The following is a 20,792-nucleotide window of genomic DNA, read 5'->3' on the forward strand; positions in this document are numbered from 1 at the left end:
CTTTTAAATTATCTATATCCTCAATCATGTCATTTACAAATAATGATAGTTCATTTTTGTCTGACCCTACCCAATTAATTATAAAGAAAATCTTGTTGTATTAGGCTAGGAACTCAGGTGATAGTTTCCTCAATGTATAGCAAAATTGAATATTATACAGTGTATATTTGTTAGAGCCACCATCTAGATTCTACCATTCTAGATTTTACCATGTTTACTATATCTGTTTTTATCACCTATCTATCTATCCATCAAGCCATCCTTTTTCCCCTTTTCATAATGCATTTTAAAGTAATTTAAGGTACCAGTACACTCCTCGCTAAATACTTAGGCACATATAGTATTACCTAGCGACATTTGAATAGAAGTGATGACAGACATTCTTTTTGCTTCTGATCTCGGAATGAAAGATTTTAATATTTTAAGTATGATGTGTTTACTGTAGCATTTAAATGTTTATAAGATTAAGATAGCTTCCTTTTTTCCTAGTTTGCTAAACATTTCGATCACCCAAGACTGCTGAATTTTATCACATTTTTTACCTGCATTACTTTTCCTTCTGAATTATGTGAATAACTCTGATTGATTTGTGAATGACAAATCTGATCATGATGTATTTTTACACATTGTTTTTGCAGATTGCTGGTTTTTATTTGCTAACATTTTGTTTAGACCTTTTGCATCTATACCATGAGGACTAGCCTGTAATTCTTGTATTGTTCTTGGCAGATTTTTTATATGTAGGGTTAAGCTGGTTTCAGAAAACAAATAGAAGGTTTTCTATTCTCTGGGAGAGTCTGTCTAAAATTGGCATTATTTTGCTCTTTTTTTTCCCCCTCATTTCAAGTTTTAATCAAAGCTTGTATATAAGATTACTTTATTCCTGCATCTTCTCAATTGTTTCTTCCTTGTATTTGCCCTTTTCCTTTCCTACATGGCGAGACTCGGCTTTCCGTTCAAGGATCCTTTTGCGGTCTTTGTCCAGTTTTAGCCTAGTGATAACCACCTTGCTGGGGTGAATGCCTACATGGACAGTTGTGCCAGTAGCCTTTTCCCGCTGCACCCGTTCAATGTAGATTACATATTTCTTCCTGCAAACCTGGACTACTTTGCCAAACTGCCGACCTTTATAGTGTCCTCGTACAACCAGAACTTCATCATCCTTTCGGATGGGCATGGATCACACGTTGTACTTCTGTCTCAGCTCTTTGGAAAGGGGGGAGGACATAATCTTCCGAATGTGGGAAGGTGCGTTGAAATGCCTTTTGCGATTTTTGCTTCAGTCGGAAGTCACAAAAGGATTGAACTTCATTTTGGCAGCTCCCGCTCAGGTCATGGCCGCAAAAGGGCTATTTTGCTCTTAAATGTTTGGTTAAATTCACTACTGAATCCATTTTGGTCTGTAAATTTTCTGTGGCAGATTGTAATTATGGACTTAGTTTATGCACTAGATATAGAATGATTCCAATGTTCAGGATCTTTTCGTGTCAGTTTTGGAGAGCTTTATTTTTTTTTTTTTTTAAAGAATTTGTTCATTTTATGCAAAATCTAAAAGCAACTTTAATAAGGCATACTTAATATATAAAAACTGCACATATGTAATAAAGTGTACAATTTGATTAGATATATGTATACACCTATCACTGCAATAAATATTTCATCTAGATTTAAAATTTATTGGTATTCATTATAGTCTATAAAATATGTGTGTATATATAGATATATATATTTAAGAAAAAATTTTTTTGAGACAGGGTCTCTCACTCTGTTGCCCAGGCTGGAATGTGGTGCCATGACCACAATTCACTGCAGCTTCTACCTCCTGGGCTCAGGTAATCCTCCTACCTTACTCTCTCCGATAGCTGGGACTATAGGCGCACACCATCAGGCTCAGCTAATTTGTGTGTGTGTGTGTGTGTGTGTAGAGACAGGAGGGTTTCACCATGTTGGCCAGGCTGGCTCTTAAATATTTTAAATGTCTGCATAATCTGAAGTAACTTGCCTGTTGTCCTTTCTGATACTGGTTATTCCTCTCTCCTGCCTTTTCTCCTTTCTTCTTTGATCAGTATTTTAAGGGGTTATGAATCCTTTTATTTATTTATTTTGAGATGGAGTCTCACTCTGTCACCCAGGCTGGAGTGCAGTGGTGCAATCTTGGCTTACTGAAATCTCCACCTCCCAAGTTCAAGCAATTCTCCTGCCTTAGCCTCCTGCGTAGCTGGGACTACAGGTGCCCACCACCAAGCCCAGCTAATTTTTGTATTTTTAGTAGAGATGAGGTTTCACCATGTTAGTCAGGCTGGTCTCAAACTCCTGACCTCAGGTGATCCACTTGCCTTGGCCTCCCAAAGTGCTGGGATTACAGGTGTGAGCCACCGCACCCAGCCGATGAATCCTCTTAATCCTTTTAAATAACCAGCTTTTAACTTTGATTCCCTGTATTGTATATTTGTGTTCTGTATCTGTAGTTTTGGCTTGTTTTTAGGTTTCATTTGATTTCGAGGTAGTTGCTTAATTGATTTTTAACCTTTCTTCTAACATAAGCATTTAAAGATATATATATTTTGGGAACAATAGACACTAGGGACTCCAAAAGGAGGGAGGAAGGGAAGGAGAGAGGGAAGCAAGTGCTGAAAAACTTTCCATTGGTTATATTCACTATTGGGGTGACAGGATCATTAGAAGCCCATAGCTCAGCATCACACAATATACTCTCATAACAAACCTGAACACGTACCCTCTAATTTTAAAATAAAACACATCTTCCTAAGCATAGTTTTAGTTGTATCCCACAAACTTTTTCTCCGTTAGTTTTGATATGTAGTATTTTCATGATCAGTTTTAAATATTTCAAATTTCTATTATGATTTTTTGGATAGATGGGTTACTTGGAAATCTAATTTCCAAAAATATGAGGATTATAAAATTATCTTTTTGTAAATAATTTGTCTTGATTCCTTTATGGTCAGAGAACATGTTTCATTTGAAGTATTTTCAAGTTTGTTGAGACGTTTTTGTTTTTCAGAGACAGGGTCTTGCTCTGTCACCCAAGCTAGAGCACAGTAGTGCGATTATAGCTGACTGCAGCCTCAACCTCCTGGGCACAAGTGATTCTCCGGCCTCAGCCTCTCAAGTAGCTGGGGCTACAGGCACATGCCACCATGCCCGGCTAATTTTTGGATTTTTTGTAGATATGGAGTCTCACTATGTTGCCTAAGCTGGTCTCAGACTCCTGGGTTCAAGTGATCCTCCTGCCTTGGCCTCTCAAAGTGCTGGTATTACAGATGTGAGCCACTGCATCTAGCCTGTTGAAATTTTTATAGCTCAGTATTTTATAGTGTGTGCCATTTGTGTTTGAAAAGTACGTTATTGAGTTTGGTGTTCTACATACATCCATTTGGGTTGCTCATTTCATTGCTAAATCTTTTAGAACTTGATTTTTGTATGCTAGTTTTTCTACCAATTAACAAAATAGGCATGTTAAAATATCACTCTGGTTACATATTTGCCTAAATTTCCTATCAAACTGTCTTTTACATATTTTGAGGTTATATTTTAAGTACACATAAATTTAGATTATCTTCCTAGTAATTGAATTGACCCTTTTGTTTCTTAAAAAAATTATTGCCTTAAAGTTTACTTAAATATATCTACATTAGTTGTCTGTGTTTTCCCCTAATGGTTTTAATTCAAGTAATTAATGTTGTCTGGTCTTCTCTCATACCTGGGTATTTCTGGGGGCGACACAGCAGAAATAATTTGAGACCTTGGGTTATGTTCACTTTCTCCACAGAATTTGCATTTGCTTCAGCTGGGCACCTGAAGGCATTAGTAATCTAGTTTCACCTTGGATCACATTCAGGTACTGAGGTGGTTTAGAAGTTGAATTGCAGAGCCCATGAGGGATAGTCTAATGATAATAATGAAGGATCAACCCTCCAGCCAAGGACAACTTGGAAATCTGGTCAAAATATTTAAAAAATTTGCTTGAAGGATCCCAGAGCCAACAAGACAGTGAAGTATTACCTGCTCAGCTCTGTGGGGTTGCTTTTCCTCCAGGGTTTTTGCTAAGGCCAGAGGCTGTGTCTGAGTAGCTGGCATTGGGATAGCCTTGTGAAGTCAGATTAGGGGTCAGAGTATGACCTGACCAAGGGGCTAGGGGCTGCTGGTGAATCTCCCTTGCTTTGGGTGGGAACCCTGATACCTATACCCTAATGAGATTAATGTTTTAATAGAATTCTTACAAAATAAATATGCATTATTTGCTGTGGATCATGAGCTATAATCTACTCCTTAGCTCTTCATATGCGTAGTTAGCTTGGCTCTTCATCACTGAATAGAGACTCTGACCTCTTTGACTCCAGGAGGTGATGCAGGACGCTGGAATAGTTGTGAATCTGGAGTCAGAAGGCGCACAGATCAGTCCCTAAAATCAAGTGGCAACTACTGATATTGCAGGCGTAGTGCCTAGGAGAGAATTAGGAGACTCAAGCCTCTGAAGTATAGCGAGTGCTGAAACTCTAACTTAATGTCTCTCCAAAGTAGCACAGGGTAACTCAGTTATGCAGAAAGCTATACCACCCAATGCAAAACCCTGGCTCCTCAGAATCTAAAGGATAAAATGTTGCTTAAAGTATGATATATTAAGAAGTTTATTTAGCATTTAAAAGTTTCCCCGACTAAATATTTCTCTTGGATGTAACTTAGCAAGCTCTTAGGAAGTTGCTGAGTGTTCTGGTGCTGGTCCTGTGTCCATTCCTCTTTCCACTGTCTACTTCCCAGCCCCTGTGATTTCCTTCCAGTGAGGACTGTGTGCAGTGTACTTTCTGTGCCTCACCTTCAGGACCTTCTCTTCTTCCCTTTCTCTGTCTTTGTCCTTGAGCTGTGTTGTCTGCACTGTTGAATGGTGGCAGTCCTGTTGCAAGGTTGTTGTTCATAGATTGTATGACACCACCCTCAATGCGGGACTGTGGGAACTAGAGTTAGAATTCTGAAGCTATTCTGCAAAGTGCCTTGAACTCTTGATAGGGAAGATGCTATTGAAAGGGACACTCTTTTAAAATTAAATATGTGGCAGAAATCTTTGTTGTTAAAATGACACAATGCAGTAACAGCTTCAGATCTTGGGTAAAATCAGATGTTAATTTCCATCTGAACACATGATGATCCTGTGTTGCATCTTACATATATTTACTTCGTGTAAAAATTTCTAAGCAAATACTCAAAATCAATGCAAGTATAATGAAAGTTTATCATTCAGATTTATTGCCATATAATAAATCTTTCACAAAAATAAGAAACCTCTGGTGGCTGTGCAGAGCTGTGGCAGTGATGCATGTGGTGGGGCAGGAACCAGGGTTGGGAGCATCACTTGCAGGCCTCCTTGGAGGCTGCTGCCCCAGCTGAGCTTTTAGTCAGTGGGTACTTCTATTGTGTGATGAATGAGAAGAGAGAAAGAGAGGAGGGCGATCAGGAGTCTGGGGACACCTCAGTGAGCTGGGAGGCCTGGATGAGAGGCTGTATGATTCCCCAGTCAGGGCTTCCTTGGGAGTGTGCCCTCTGTCAAGTGACTGGGTTTTTGAGGGGCCTCATTTCCTCCCATGACAAGAGCTGACAGTCCTGAGCCCAGGGACTGTCCTGTGGCACTGCCCAGCCCTCAGACTCAGAGGACAGTTCTGCGGTCTTGCCAGAAGCTCAGCTGCTTCACATGACCCTTAAACATTTAAAACATTTTTTGGTTTAAAGGAAAAAGAAGCCAATCAAAATGCTCTGGAAACAAAGTTGCAAATCCTTTCCCCAGGTAGGAAATATGTATCCTTGCTACCTGAAATGATAATCATCACTCCCCCTGCTGGCTGAGAGCGCTGCTGCTCCTCCTCCTCCTCCTCCAGACTTGCTCTCCCACAATTCTAAGTATCAGTAGAAGCTGTCACCAAGCCTCACCTCTAGACTGGATGTCCTGTACGTGCACTCTGAGGTAAACACAGGAGTCAGAGTCCCCACTCCAGCAGTGACAGGAGGAGGCCTGACTGAACAAGCCCCTCAGGGTCTGGGGGTGGGGGGCAAGCTGCACTCAGCTCCGGGACCCTACCAGGGATGGGCCCTCCATGAGTCCCTTGGCCTTATTGAGCTTCTGTTTCATTCCATCCAAATGAGGATAGGGAGGCTGCCTGCACTATCTCAATAGCCTCTGAGGGCAAGGCTTGGTCGGGCCTTTCCCATGTGGAGCCCACACAGTGGTGCACTGAGGTGCTGGCAGTGTTTCGACCTTTTACAGAGCTTGGGGTGACTGAGGATGGCTCCTCCTAGGCCTTCAGAAGATGTGATGGACCCGAATGACTCGGGCCTGCAGCCCTGGGACACGGGACAGGAGAAGGCAGGCCTGAAGCAGATGAGCTGTAGTGGATTGGAACCACATGCTCAGTCTCATCTGGGGTTATGCACTTTCTATGTTGAAAAGCAAATACTTTTTCTGTCTTTGAGAATGAAGCTAGGCTACTCATCTAGACTGTGAAGGGGACTGCAAGGACACAGAGTGTGACTGGGAAGGAAGGTCCCACCTGGCCCTCCGCGGAGCCCCAGTGGCTGTTTCCCTCCAAGAAACTCCTTCCTCCAGCCTAGGCACCAACACATGGATCGCACTGGCCCAGAAGCATTTTTAAAAAATCGGAAACAAAGAAGAAAACATGCTTTTCATCCCAAGTGGAATCCAGTAGGAACAAACTAGTCTCCTTTTTCTATTAGTGTGGGTGAAGGAAAAAGACTATTTGCAAATAAAGATTTTCTTTTGCCCAATGATGAATACAGAGTAGATTAACTTAATTTGTGCTAGACTCCAATTTCATTCCAACAACAGTTCACAGACCATCTTCACAGAAACTTTAATCTGGGCTTCATGAGAAGTAGCCACTTTCTTTCTTTCTTTTTTGTTGTTCCTTAGAGACAGGGTCTCACTCTGTGGCTCAGGCTGGAGTTACAGTGGCTCCTTCTTAGCTCACTGCAGCCTTACTCCTGGGCTCAGGCAATCCTCCACCATAACCTCCTGAGTAGCTAGGACTACAGGAATATGCCACCGTGCCTGGCTAATTTTTAATTTTTTTTGTAGAGATGGGATCTCACTATGTTGCCCACATCGGTCTGAGATTCCTGGCCTCAAGCGATTCTGCTAACTTGGCCTCCCAAAGTGCTAGGATGACAAATGTGAGCCGCTGCACTCAGCCCATATTCCTTTAATGAAAAGATGTAGGGGTGTTAAAGATGAATATCAAATTGTCCAGGCATGACGTTTATGAAATTATGGGCCCACTGAGAGGCAACCACACACACACACACGACTTCATTTCTTTATTAATTCCTGCCTCATCATCTTTTCTCACTGATGCTCCTTAATGTTAAAGGAATCTCTCTCTCTCACACACACACACACATACAAGACCAAAACAACTATCTTGAACATGCAAAAAAAATCGTGTACACTGTTGACTAGTGTGCACTGCTGAAGTGTGATGTGCCTAAGGCATCAGGATCTTGGCAGAGCTCTAGATTTTTGGCTTAGAAATAAAGCTGCATGTTGAATAGCAGGTTTGTACATTTATTATTGTGTATTTCCTCCCCTTTTTGCACTACTGTCTATGCTGAGTGATCTACTGCCAACTGGCACCAGTTCTCCAAATCAACGTGTGTGAGGAAAACACACTTGTGCAATCCTCTTTAACAGAAGATACTGCAGGCAATCTGTCTGCTCCTGTTACCCAGAAACGAACTGACGTGAAGGGCTGCTTGGCTGGAGGGGTCAGGTGGGAGAGCGTCCTGCCCTCAGTCGGAATCCATGGTGAACAGCTGGATGGCCTGAGGGTTCCAGTACAAGCCGACTGCTGAGTTGTAGACAAGAGACCAGACATAAGGGATAAAAAACTCCTCAGGCTGCTCCTCTTCCACATATTTGAATTTCAATTCTGGAAATTTCTGCAATGAAAATAAGATGATTTTATAATCCCACAGTTCCATGCACAAGCAAAGGCGGTGGGATTTTCCAGGTGGTGCTGTGGTGGGCAGGGAGCCCACCCACCACTGCCAACCAGTCCCACGGCCTGAGAGCTCTGGGCTTTAAAATATTTCAGCTATCAAACGGCTCCCAAGAAAATGTGAATTACCAATGGGGAGAGCAAATCACACAATGCGTCCTGGTTGGCTAATGTCAGTTTGGCTGACAGTTTCCTGCTAGGGACCCCAACAGAGGTTAGGATATGATGAGAACTATCCCAGCTGAGACATGGACCCTGCCTGGGAGGCAGTCAGGGCTCAGGCCAATATTCCCCAGTGTGTGAATATCAGGGGAGCTGGCCCTTGAGAGGCACTGTCTTCAGGGTTCTGTCATTCTGGAGGCAAGGCCCTTCCCCTCGCAATCCTGAGCCCTGACCTGAAGGGGTAGGAGTATGCCTCTGGTGGAGGGGGGCTGCTCTGGAGGAGCAGGGGTTTGGGGTGGCCGGCTTGCTTGGCCATAGCTTGGCCTTAGTCTCTTCTTCCTCGGAGGCAGGAGCAATAGCTTTGGCTTTGCAGAGGTTGCTCCTCATGGAGGCTGGGAAAGGTGTGGGCCCGGCTCTGCCCACACCCCGCAGGCGCCCTGGTCTGTGAGCTCCAGTGCTCTGCAGCGTAAGAAGCTGCGCAGCGCCGGGGCCTACGGCGGCACTTGGGCTTCAGCACATCACTGGGATTTGGGCTTTTGATTTTCTAATTTTACTCCTGACCTATTTATTCCAGCCAGGGCAGAGGAAGTGATTCCACTTTCAGCAGCTTGAGGAGTGGCTAGAGTTTACCCAAGACCCCTGGGCCTCTCCTTTGCCAAGGCGTTGCTGGCAAGAGTGGCTCCAGCTTGGTGACCCTTGTCCCAGGTGGGGAGGGAAGAGAGAGGACAGGGCCCTGCGGGGAGGGATATGAGGGAAGGCTGAGAGAGAGAGAGAGAGGAAACCACACACCTCCCCACATGCATCCACAGCTGCACTTACTACATTATACCGGAAGGCAGGGCCCATAGGGCAGAGAGGTTTTTATCTGTTTTGTCAGCTGCTGTATCCCCAAGGATATTAGCCAGGCACTTAATAAACTGATGAGTGAGTGAATCAATGAAGCAATCAACCATGTATTGAGGGCCAACTATGTCCCAGACACACTGTAGATGCTTTCTGTATATTATCTAATTTAGTCTTTCTTATGGGAGTCCATTCATTTGTTTATTCACTCATTCTTCATTCTACTGACTGTTTTCTGCCGGGTGCCAGGCAGGCACTGTGTGGGCCAGAGCCTAGAGATACGGGGGTGCAGCAGCCAAACCTAGCTCCTGTCCTCACAGAAGGTAAGCAAGCCTTCATGGAGGAGGGAGACAGAAACAGCAGCAGCAGCAACAAAAAGCCAGTTATAACAGGGCAGCAAGGCAGGGAAGGACAAGGAGCTCCAGAAGCCAGAAGGGAGGAGGTGGCAGCCACATGCAGGGGAGGTGAGTTCCCCCAGGGTCCCGCATGGGGAAGGCCTGGGTGTGAGGCAGGAGGCATAGCACCTGGAGGCTAAGGAGCGGGTAGGGGAAGAGCACACACTGGGGAGTGGAGGCCAGACTCGGGAGGTGCATGTAAGGTCCCGGCAGCCTCTGAAGGGCCTGAAGGCTAAAACATGATGAGAATGGCACTGTGCAGTGACCGCTCCCATCACAGTGGGGAGAACTGGAGGGCATGGGGCAGCAGGCAGGGGCAGGAGTCTGGTCCAGGGAAGGGAGAAACAGGCCTGACTAGGATGATGCTTGCTGGGTGGATTTAAAAGATATTTAGGAAAGGGAAGGAGCAGGTAGAGGAGCTGCATGTACACATATACACCCACACCCACAACACACACACAACACATACTCACAGACACACCCAGACATGCACAGACAACACAGACACACAACATACACAACACAGATACACATTCAGACACACCCAACACACACCCAACACATACATAACACAGATACACCCACACACTGACACACACATACCACACACACATATACCACACAGCTACACACACAGGCACACACAGACAACACAGACACAACACAGATATATATAACACAGATACACCACACGACACACACACACAACACATACACAACACAGCTACACACATATACAAAATACAAAGACACACTACACAGACACACAGATACACCCACACCACACACACACACACACACAGTTATAAGAATTTAAAAATAACATTTAAATGTTCAAGTGATTAAGACTAAAAGCAATAGCTCACGCCTGTAATCCCAGCACTTTGGGAGGCCAAGGCAGGAAGATCACTTGAACCCAGGAATTCAAGACCAGCCTGAGTAACCTAGCAAGACCTTATCTTTACAAAAAATGAAAAAGCCAGATGTGGTGGTGCATGTCTGCAGCTACTCGAGAGACTGAGAAGGGAAGATTGCTGGAGCCCAGGAGTTCGAGGCTGCAGTGAGCTAGAATCATCGCAGTCCACACCCATTTTCCTCCAGCCTAGGCTAAAGACTGATATCCTGTCTCTAAAAATAAATTAATTAATTACATTTAAAACATCAATTTAAGAAAACCAACTAAAAACATCGAAGTGCTGGATCTACAGAGTTCCAGAGAGGAGCAGAGCAAAGCTGGAAAGGCTTTGTGGCAAGAGTTACATCTTGAAAAAGCATGTAAGAATTCCTAAAAAGGAGGGTGTCCTGGCCGCTGCTGTGACTTCAACACACCAGATAGCACAACCCCATCTTCTATGGCTTCCGTGATCAGCAGCTCCCCACTTCGTGGCTCCCAGAAATAGGTGTGTTACAGAAATAGGTGCCAAGCTCTAGCACGACCTAGGCCTAAATCTCCCATGCCCTCCACCTCACATGGCATCCCCTTTCCAAAGCTGCTCAAGTCCGATGAAACCTGTGCCTTTTCAGACCACCAGTGTTTCCTGTTGGCTCTTTGCCATCACCAGCACAGGCTGGAGGTCTCAGTGCCTGTGGACGACATGGTTCATGACCACAGTTGGAGACAACTTCTTTAACTGGGCTCTTCAGGTCAGTCTAGCAGTGTGATCAGGTCAGGATGTGGCACTGCTTCCAGCACCTGCTGACGTGAGCCAGTTCAATGAGACCCCAGCTTTATTTTTCTTTATTTATTCTTTCCCCCTCTCAGCTGACACCTAAGGCCCCAGCTTTCTATTCCCTCTTCGTCCACTCCTGAAATCCCCTTGTACCCCACCCACCCTGCGCAGTGCTCTCTGGATGCTCCGTAACTCTGGGGGGGGGGGGGCGTCTCCTAGAGCCTGGAGAGCTTGGGAGCCTCCTCACACACTGTGTTGATTCCAGCTTGACATGGGGTTTTCAGGTATGTGGGTGCTTAGAGGGAAGTCTTCATCATGGAATCAGGTGTCTTAGAGGTACCAACGTGATGAGATTCTTTTTTGTGAAAAATCTGCATTTGTAGCAATAGTAGGGCAATGAATAGCTCCCACTAACCCGCGCTCCCCACACACCATGCCTGTCTGAAGCTCCCGTGGCATCCTAGTCAGTCATCAAATGTCCCACTGAGGCTGGTGCCGATACCATGGAGAGAAAGTAAATCAAAGCTCAGAGAGGCTCAGTGCCCAGTGCAAGGTCGTGCAGCCTGCTGGGGTGGGGTCAGGTTTAAAGCCTAGGTATGACTGCGTGCAAAGTTAGTTTGAAAAGTGACATCAGAGTTCGGGCCACCGTAAGGCTTTGTCCTTAAATTTGATTTTCTCAGGCTCCACACAACCCTTCTGGGTGGGAGGCGCAGAACTCAGCACACCGCTGGTCCTTAAAAAAGGAGCCACATGACAGCAATAATCACAAGAGGATAGCGGTGGTACATGAAGAAGAAATGAAACCCATAATAATGGAGGGGACAGTCCTAGTTCTTAGGATGGCCTCAAACTTTAGAAAACCTCACACCTACTCAAAGAGAATCGAGGGGCTGGGTGGGGGCGCAGAGTCCCCCCACGGACTGTTTTGTTGGAATAATAACATCCTACATTTCTACGTGGAAAAGTCGCCATTAAAACGTACTTCTTGTTGTTAGAAATAAAAAGGACTCAAAGATGTGAAACCTTTTCTCTATTCAGTGACTTATGTGGGGTTTTCTGATGGAGGCCATAGGAAAGGCTGTGAGGCAGCTTACGCGAGGCTGCTCTCCTCATCTCTAAGGAGGGAGGAATGGGAAATAAAACTAACAAACTGCAAACCACTCTCCTTCCGGAGAAGAACTCCTTCCGGCTGAATTATCGAAACTGAGGCAAGAGCCGCTACTAAGTTTATGGGCTGGCAGTAAGTTCACCTGCCCTCATGGCTTTGGGGAAATGTTGATGACTATTCCGCTAGAAGGAGTGAGGAGTCAAAGACTGCCTTTAAATCCTGCAGGAGAGGATCTGGGAAAAATACCAGCGCCCCATGGCTAGCCTTCCCACCACCTGGTACAAACAGAGGTGAAAATGCCTCCAGTTTATGTCAAAACAATAACCCATCTCACTCTCCACAATGGCACAGGACATCTGTTAACAACACAGAGATCTTTCCTCTAATCGGAAAGTACACTTCTTGGCCGGTAATAACTATGGCTTTCAAATGCTGCAAACAAAATCTTAGGAACATCCAGTTATAACAGACACAAAAATAGTATAAAATAGTATAAGCTTTAACAAGAGCAGACAGTAGATTTTATTATGAAGTTATTCTTCAAGCTGATTGAGATTTCCATAGAAGTTCTCCATAAAAAATAATAAATTCTGAGATTATACCTAATATTTATAGCAAATGCAACAGATTACTTATTATGTGGCAGGCATATTCAAAGACTTTACATATAGTTACTCATTTCATCTTTGAAACAACTAGAAAAAGCAACTCCAAAGGCAGGCAGATAATCAGAGTTTCAGACCCATCTTTTCCCACTTATTCACTCAGCAAATAGTTACTGAGGGCCTAGTGTATAGTAAACACGGGATTTCAAACACAGCCACTCCTTTTTACTTTTTCTTCTCTAATCTTTTCTTCTCGTTTCATTAAGTTGGTCTTCAACCTCTGATATCCTTTCTTCTGCTTGATTAATTCGAGTGTTAAAACCTGTGCATACTTAACGGCGTTCTCGTATTGTATTCTTCAGTTCTATTAATTCACTTATATTCCTCTCTAGATTGTCTATTCTTGTTAGGATTTCGTCAAACCTTTTTTCAAGGTTCTTAGTTTCTTTACATTGGATTAGAACATGTTCTTTTAACTCACAGAAGCTTCTTATTATCTACCTTCTGAAGCCTAATTCTGTTATTGGAACACTCGTTCTCCATCAGGCCTTGTTCCCTTGTTGATGAAGAACTGTGATCCTCTGTAGAGGGAGAGGCACTCTGATTTTTAGTATTCTCAGCCTTTTTATGCTAGTTTCTTCCCATCATTGTAAATTTATCCATCTGTTGTCTTTGTAATTACCAACTTTCAAATTAGGTCTCCGAGTGGACGTCCAACTTGTTAATTCCCAGCACTGGAATCTGAGCAACCCACTGCGCCGGCTAAAACAGCAGCGTCAAGATTCTTGGTGCTTTTCTGCCCAGGAGTCTCCAGTCTGGCTTCCCTCCTGAATCCGTTCTTCAATCAGCTGAATAGGCGACTCTGCCTTCGCGGAGCTCCAAACGTCGACAAAAAGGGGACTCAGTCCCGTTTACTCTGAACCAAGAACCATCGTGCCGGGGTGCCGGCAAAACCACTGTGCCGGCCACAAGAGTCGCCCTGGCGACCCGTGGGGCTCCTTCTCTGGGAATCTCCTGGTCTGTGAGCAACAAAACTTCATCTGAAAGTGTGGTGTCCTCTCGTTCTCTGTGCTTTCACTGGGAGCTACAAACCTGAGCTGCTAGTGATCAGCCATCTTGGGTCTCTCCCAAAAGGAATGAGCAAAGTCTCCAAGAAATATGGGACTATGTGAAAAGATGCAATTTACGTTTGATAGGTGTACCTGAATGTCATGAAGAGAATGAATCCAAGCTGGAAAATATTCTTCAGGATATTACTCAGGAAAACTTTCCTAGCCTAGTAAGGCAGGACATTACTCAACTCCAGGTAATACAGAGAACACCACAAAGATATTCCTCAAGTAAAGCAACCCCAAGACACATAATCGTTAGATTCACCAGGGTTGAAATAAAGGAGAAAATTCTAAGGGCAGCTAGAGAGAAAGGTCAGGTTACCCATAAAGGGAAGCCTATCAGACTCACAGCAGATCTCTCAGCAGAAACTCTGCAAACTAGAAGAGGGGGGGGGGGGGGGGGGGTCAATATTCAATATCCTTAAAGAAAAGAATTTTCAACCCAGAATTTCATATCCAGCCAAACTAAGCTTTATAAATGAAAGAAAAATAAAATTTTTCACAAACAAGCAAGCACTCAGAGATTTCATCACCACCAAGCCTGCTTTACAAGAGCTTCTAAAAGAAGCACTATACACAGAAAGGAACAACCAGTATCAGTCATCCCAAAAACTTACCAAAAGGTAAAGAGTATCTCCATAATGAAGAATCTATATCAACTAATGGGCAAAATAGCCAGTTAGCATTAAATGACAACATTAAACTCACAAATATCAATATTAATCCTAAATTTAAATGGATTAAATGCCCCAATCAAAGACACAGACACCCAAACTGAATAAAAAGTCAAAACACATCGGCACTCTGTATCCAGATCCATCTCATAAGCAAGGACACACAAAGACTCAAAACAAAAGGTTGGAGAAAGACTCACCAAACAAATGGAGAGAGATAAAAAAAAAACAGGAGTTGTAACTTTCGTCTCTGACAAAATAGACTTTAATAGTAACAAAGACTAAAAGAAACAAAGAAGGACATTACATAATGGTAAAAGGATCAGTGCAACAACAGGAGTCAATGATCATAAATATATGTGCACCCAGTACAGGAACACCCAGACACATAAGACAAGTTTTCAATGACTTATAAAGAGACTTGGACTCCCGCACAATAATAGCAGGAGACTTTGACACCACATTGTTAATATTCGACGGATCAACGAGATAGAAAATTAACAGGGACATCTATGATTTGAACTCAGACCTGGAACAAGTAAACTCAGCGAATATTTATAGAATTCTTCACCCCAGCTCCACAGAACATACATTTTTCTCAGTATCACATTACACCTATTTTGAAAGTGACCACATAAATGGAAGCAAATCACTCTTCAGCATTTGCATAGAATTTCACAGACTTAAATGAAATATTGGTTGGCTGTTGGTTATTTTCTTTCCTTATTCCTTCCTGTCTCTGCTGTTAAGCACAATTATTGGCATAAAAGGGGTTTTAGTACTTACTTTTAGACTGCATTCTAGCCTGGGCAATAGAGCAAGACTCCTGTTCTCTCTACCCCTTTTCTCTTTCTCTTTCTTTCTTTCATTAAAAAAAAAAAAAAAAAAAAAAAGAGAAGAAGAAAAAAAACAAAATACACAGCCACTAGGACACACAAGTTCTCCAGTCCTTATTAGCTGAGTGACCTTGGACTAGTCTCATGTCCTTGCTCAGATGGATTTACTGTATTCTGAGGCTTACTATACTCTGAGACTTAGAATGGAACTATCCTTCCTACTTCACGGAGTTGTACTGACAGTCGGATGAGGTAAGGCACATGAAGGGCTTGGTATAGCGCCTGCCACAGTGTAAGTACTCAATAAATGTTGGCCGTTATCACTGACATTGAAATGGCATGCCAGTGTAAGGTATGCCCTCATAGTGTTCTGTAATCAAACCTAAAGACTAGACATACTGTGATGCTCACCATGGCCTGGTCATAGCTAAGTCTAGTCTTGAGATTTGATTACACAGCCCATTTCTCTTATGCACCCAAATGGACACTTCTCACTTGGCCACTGACTCTTAGAAATAAGCCTTTCTGCATGAAAACCAGAAACAAGTGCTGACAAATGGCTTAAAGGCACTGAGCTCATCTTCCCCCACATTTTTAAAGAACAAAGCTGTTTCACTGTAGAAAGCAGGTTCTGAAGAACTGCCTTTCTCTGTCTCAGAGTCAGACTCAACTGGAGGGGAAAAAATTGGCCCTGGGGCAGGTTTATGCCCATGGTAAGGTGGACGGGGTAACTTCTATAATGTATGTGACACTAGGCGTTTACCATCTAATGGGATAACTAAGAAGGGGATAATGAAGCAGTGTTTACCGTCTAAGAGGTAACTTCTGCCATGTACGTGACCTAGGCATTTACCACCTTCCTGTAAGATCGCGCAGCACCTTCAACAACATCCACGTTGATGCTGGGGCCTGGCAGCTGACTCCCTGAGCTGCAGGGGAAGTGGGGGCTGCGGCTGACCAGGGATGAAGCCTTCTGCTTGGAGTTCACAGCAACAACCCAGCAGGAAGCTCGGTGGAAGTGACTTTGACTGGAGCTGCCATGGACCAGGCACTTTCCGCTTGAGTAATGGCCACCCTCTAAAAACAAAAGTGGCTTCTCTCACCTTATGAGCATCTGGCATGTCACTAACACCTTAAGACACATTTGCTGAATGAAGAATTAAATGAATGAATGACTTAAAACCTGCTCAAAAATCTTGTGACATGGGTATTATTATTATTATTATTGAGATTAAAACAACCAAGGCCCCAAAAGGATAAGTCACATGAAAAAGAGACCACAGCAGTGGGTGGCAGAGCCAGAAGCTGAACGAAGCTCAGGCTTTTCCTCTGGAGCCTTCAAAAGGGACCTGAGAGTGCCCTTCTTAAAATCTCTGTGGTTAACATGGACACTAGGTTTTCATGTCTTTCAAGTGATAATGAGCTTTGGATGTTTCCTGAATGTCCTCCTAACTGATAAGTCACTTAATCTTTTGTGGTCGTGTTTCCTCACTTCGAACGATGGGGTTGATCACCAGGTGACCCCAGTCTGGGGTCAGGAGGCCTTGGCTCTGTCTTGGCTCAGCAACTGGCAAGCTAGGCAGTTTGTGGCAAGTCACAGCATTTCCCAGGACTCAGTTTTCTGGCCTTGTGTGAAATGAAGGACCTTTGAGCTTCTTCCAGTTCTGACTGGGTGTGGTTTTATGAGATGCGGTTTTATGTTTAGACCAATAAGGTCTAAAGATGTATTCCCTGCCATGCCTCTAGGCTTTGCAGAGTTCACTGGGAGAAAGAGCTGAATGGGTTGGGCTTAGGTTCAGCTGCAACCCTGAAGTCAAGCACTTGTTGATTTCTACTTAGACAGACTTCACATTGGAAGCGGTATCTGAATGTCCTGGGGGTTGACGATAGACAGTTTTAAAGGCTATGGGCTGAGGTCCCAGGCGCCGCCCCCGTCTGTGCTGGCTAGTGAACGCCTGCCTGGTTCCCTCCACAGACTGGGTTCCTAAACTGCTGTCTCCCAAGTATGTACCAATGGTCATGGGGGCCGAGAGAGCCAGTAGGGAGAGAAGTATGAAGACATGGCCATTCCTGGAAAGCCTGAACACGCAGGCGGCACTGTGCAGCTCTCTCCCACAGGGAGCAAGGGAGCAGAGAGGTTGTTTGCTTGAAACTTTTCACCAGCAGCTAAAACATTCAGGAAGGGGAACTGGGCTGTTTGCTATTTACGCATGTTCTCCAGGACTGAGTACCCAAAGCAAACGGCTGGAAGCACAAGGTAGGAGCTGCCTTTTTCCTGAGGGAGTTGTTTGTCAGGGCAGTGCCTGGGAACACTTTAAAACAGTGAACACTAGAAATAATTCATAAAAGAATTTTGAAAATGTTATTCAGTCAACCTGGGTAAGCCCGAGCTGAATTTAACTTGGCCCCTCTCTGAATCTATCTGTCCATCTACCTCCCTATAGAGAGTGCCAGCATGGTTTGAGACTTAAACAGTAATTTTTAAAAATATGTGCTCCTCCCTCTAAGATGTCTTAGAAGTCTAAAGTACTAAGGAAAAGAAAGACAAAAGGTTCAATTCAGCACTAAAGACACTGGGGTCACATTTTGTCAGGACTCAGTCCAAGAAATGTCAATCTGAATGTCAAATCAACAATCTAGAAAAAGTCACTCTTTCCTTTATGTCCCTTTGTAGAGAACAATGATGCCATCCTGTGAGGCTAAGTCCAGCTTCCTCACTTGAGAGTGTCTTCATCTCTGACGTGGTCAACAAACCCTCTTGGTGCCTCAGGGCCCTGGCTGCTCAGGCATCCCCAGCCCCGCCCAGCTCTGACATCTGTCCAGCTCTTCTCTACCCACATCTCCCCTCCCTTGGGCTTCTCAGAACCCCTTTGGGCTCCAGTGAGTGACTCTGATGGTCAGTGTGCTTTGAGGGCTACTAAAGCTCCAGGAAGGCACAGGAGGTGCCTGGAAGGATTGAGGGGCTTGGATCTCATAGTTAGGGCAGGAATGCAACTGGAATTGGCTGGCACAGGGCAAGGTACTCTCAGGCCCAGACTACTTTGGTGAGGAGCCCCTGGCTTTCACTCTTCTCTTTCCGAGATACTTGTCCTGTGACACAGCTCAACAAGGAGTGAAAACCCATCTCTCAGGCTTGTAGCTTGGTCTCAATCCAAAGCTACTTGCAGCAATCCTGTTGTTTTGATTTTTGGAGCCAGAGGTAATGCTATACTCTCAAGTTTGACCGGAATGTTTTTATCAGCTCTAGTGAATCAACCTACCACAGTGGGACATCCGGACGCCCAGCTCAGAGACAAAGCAAGGGTCTGGTTTGGTGGTTGAGACTTGGGTACAACAAGCAGACCAAAACCCTGAAAGCCTTCTCTGCTGTCAGTCATGTGATCTGGTGAAAACCCAGAGGAAGTTGAGTGAACAGAGGGAGGGCACAACTGCAATAATTTTATTACCACGAAAGTTCAATGGCACTTTCCTCCTTCCACCAAAAGATGATATAAGATAGCATCAGAAACTCTAGCAAGCACCTGGCATAGGTCCAGAGAGTTTAATACAATTTAAAATCCAATAGCTACATAGCAGACTGAAAAAAATTCAAGACCATCTTAGGTCTTGGAAATAGACAAGGAAATGGGCGATTGTTGGTTGCAAGGCAGACCAGTAACTGCTGGCAGATGGCACAGGTCAAGAGTGATGGGCTAGCTACTACAGACAGCACATACAGGGCTTGTGGTGGGTAGTCCTGCTCAGATGAAAACTATACAGGTTTCGAGATCCTGTCATGAAATAGTAAAGGATGCATTTACATTCTTTTTTTTTCTTTTCTTTTTTTTTGAGATGGAGTCTGGCTCTGTCGCCAGGCTAGAGTGCAGTGGTGCAATCTTGGCTCACTGCAACCTTCACCTCCTGGGTTCAAGCAATTCTCCTGCCTCAGCCTCCCAAGTAGCTGGGACTACAGGCATACACCACCACACCTGGCTAATTTTTGCATTTTTAGTAGAGACGGGGTTTCACCATATTGGCCAGGATGGTCTCAATCTCTTGACCTCGTGATCCACCTGCCTTGGCCTCCCAAAGTGCTGAGATTACAGGTGTGGGCCACCACGGCTGGCCACATTCTTTTCCTAATTCCAGGGGTGAATGATAAATTTGGGGATTAAGTAGCATCACTGTCATTCCTCCCCCATATCCTATTGCTGTGTAACTTTAGTTCATCAATGATGATTCCTTACACCAAATGTTGGTGAGCTTCAACTAAATATGAGGCATTCGCTTGGCTGTAGAGGAAAGAGAGGACTAACTTGCACCTTGAACAGGGTGCATCAGTCAGCAGGAGGAAAGAACAAGCAGAGAGCATGACCAGGATGGGAAGCAGGTGGTACTCCACGAGGATGCTCTCCCAGGTAGTTCTAGCTAACACTAGGGCCAGTAGTTTCAGGTGGGCTTGGAAGGCAAACTCTGGGAAAAATAATGAATCACCAGTTCAGCTAAATTGTTGATCAAGACTGAAGTGCAGGCTCTTCCAAGTGTAATGGAAGGAGTGACAAATCTATCAAATATAACCTAACAAAAAGAAGATAAGCACTGGTCTATGAATAACATCAGCACTGAATATGGAAAAGTTTAATTTTATGTGAGTTAATTCTAAAATTAATGAAAACATTTATTTATTTATTGAGATGGAATCTTGCTGTGTCACCCAGGTTGCAGTGCAGTGGTGCAATCTCTGCAACCTCTGCCTCCCAGTTTCAAGCGATTCTCCTGCCTCAGCCTCCTGAGTAGCTGGGATCAGAAGGGCACACCACCATGCCCAGCTAAATTTTGTATTTTTAGTAGGGACGGGGTTTCACCATGTTGGCCAGGCTGGTCTTGAACTCCTGACCTCAGGTGATCCAGTGTTGGAATTACAGGTGAGCCACTGCACCAGGCCAGAACTAAATTTAAAATAAAGGACTGCTTATTAGAAGTTACAAATTAAGAAATACAGAGTTAAAATTAAGAAGCCCACCATGGGAGTTGCTCAGAAGACAGCTGCAACATACTGCATATCTAGGAACACTGTGGCTGGCCACACAGAGGGACCCTTGGCTTCAGGGGGCAGGGGGTGCAGGTCTCTGGGTAATAAGTTACCACCCAAGAGGAGCACTTACAAGGTTGGCAGACATGGACCCTGAGTTCAGGAAATGGTTTCACCACTTTGGAGTGCCCACAAGCGACACTATGGTATTTCTGTAACTGAGGGTGAAAAGACTCTTAGGGAAACCATGAAGGTTACAAAGTGGAACTCCATGCTTGGGACAAGCTCTCCACAAACCATCATATCATCAACTAGAACTAGAAGCCCTGCTGAGTCCAAATCTTGAGCAAAT

The 20,792-nt window shown here is 44.3% G+C and overlaps 1 protein-coding gene and 1 pseudogene across 10 annotated transcripts in view; both read right to left on the reverse strand.

The window, feature by feature from the left end:
• Nucleotides 1-745: 745 nt before the first annotated feature.
• On the reverse strand, nucleotides 746-1,464 carry LOC144579061 (large ribosomal subunit protein uL24 pseudogene; annotated as a pseudogene).
• A 5,622-nt stretch (nucleotides 1,465-7,086) lies between these two features.
• The window catches only part of DYM (dymeclin), a 481,767-nt gene continuing 468,061 nt past the window's right edge, over nucleotides 7,087-20,792 (reverse strand). For all 10 annotated transcript variants that reach the window (XM_035271024.3, XM_035271019.3, XM_035271021.3 and 7 more), the window contains one exon: nucleotides 7,087-7,965. In XM_035271024.3, the coding sequence (XP_035126915.1) occupies nucleotides 7,816-7,965 (150 nt within the window). In that variant the 3' untranslated portion in view covers nucleotides 7,087-7,815. The remainder of the gene's footprint in view (nucleotides 7,966-20,792) is intronic.

Source organism: Callithrix jacchus, chromosome 13 (genome assembly GCF_049354715.1).
Source record: "Callithrix jacchus isolate 240 chromosome 13, calJac240_pri, whole genome shotgun sequence".
Classification (NCBI taxonomy): Eukaryota; Metazoa; Chordata; class Mammalia; order Primates; family Cebidae; genus Callithrix; species Callithrix jacchus.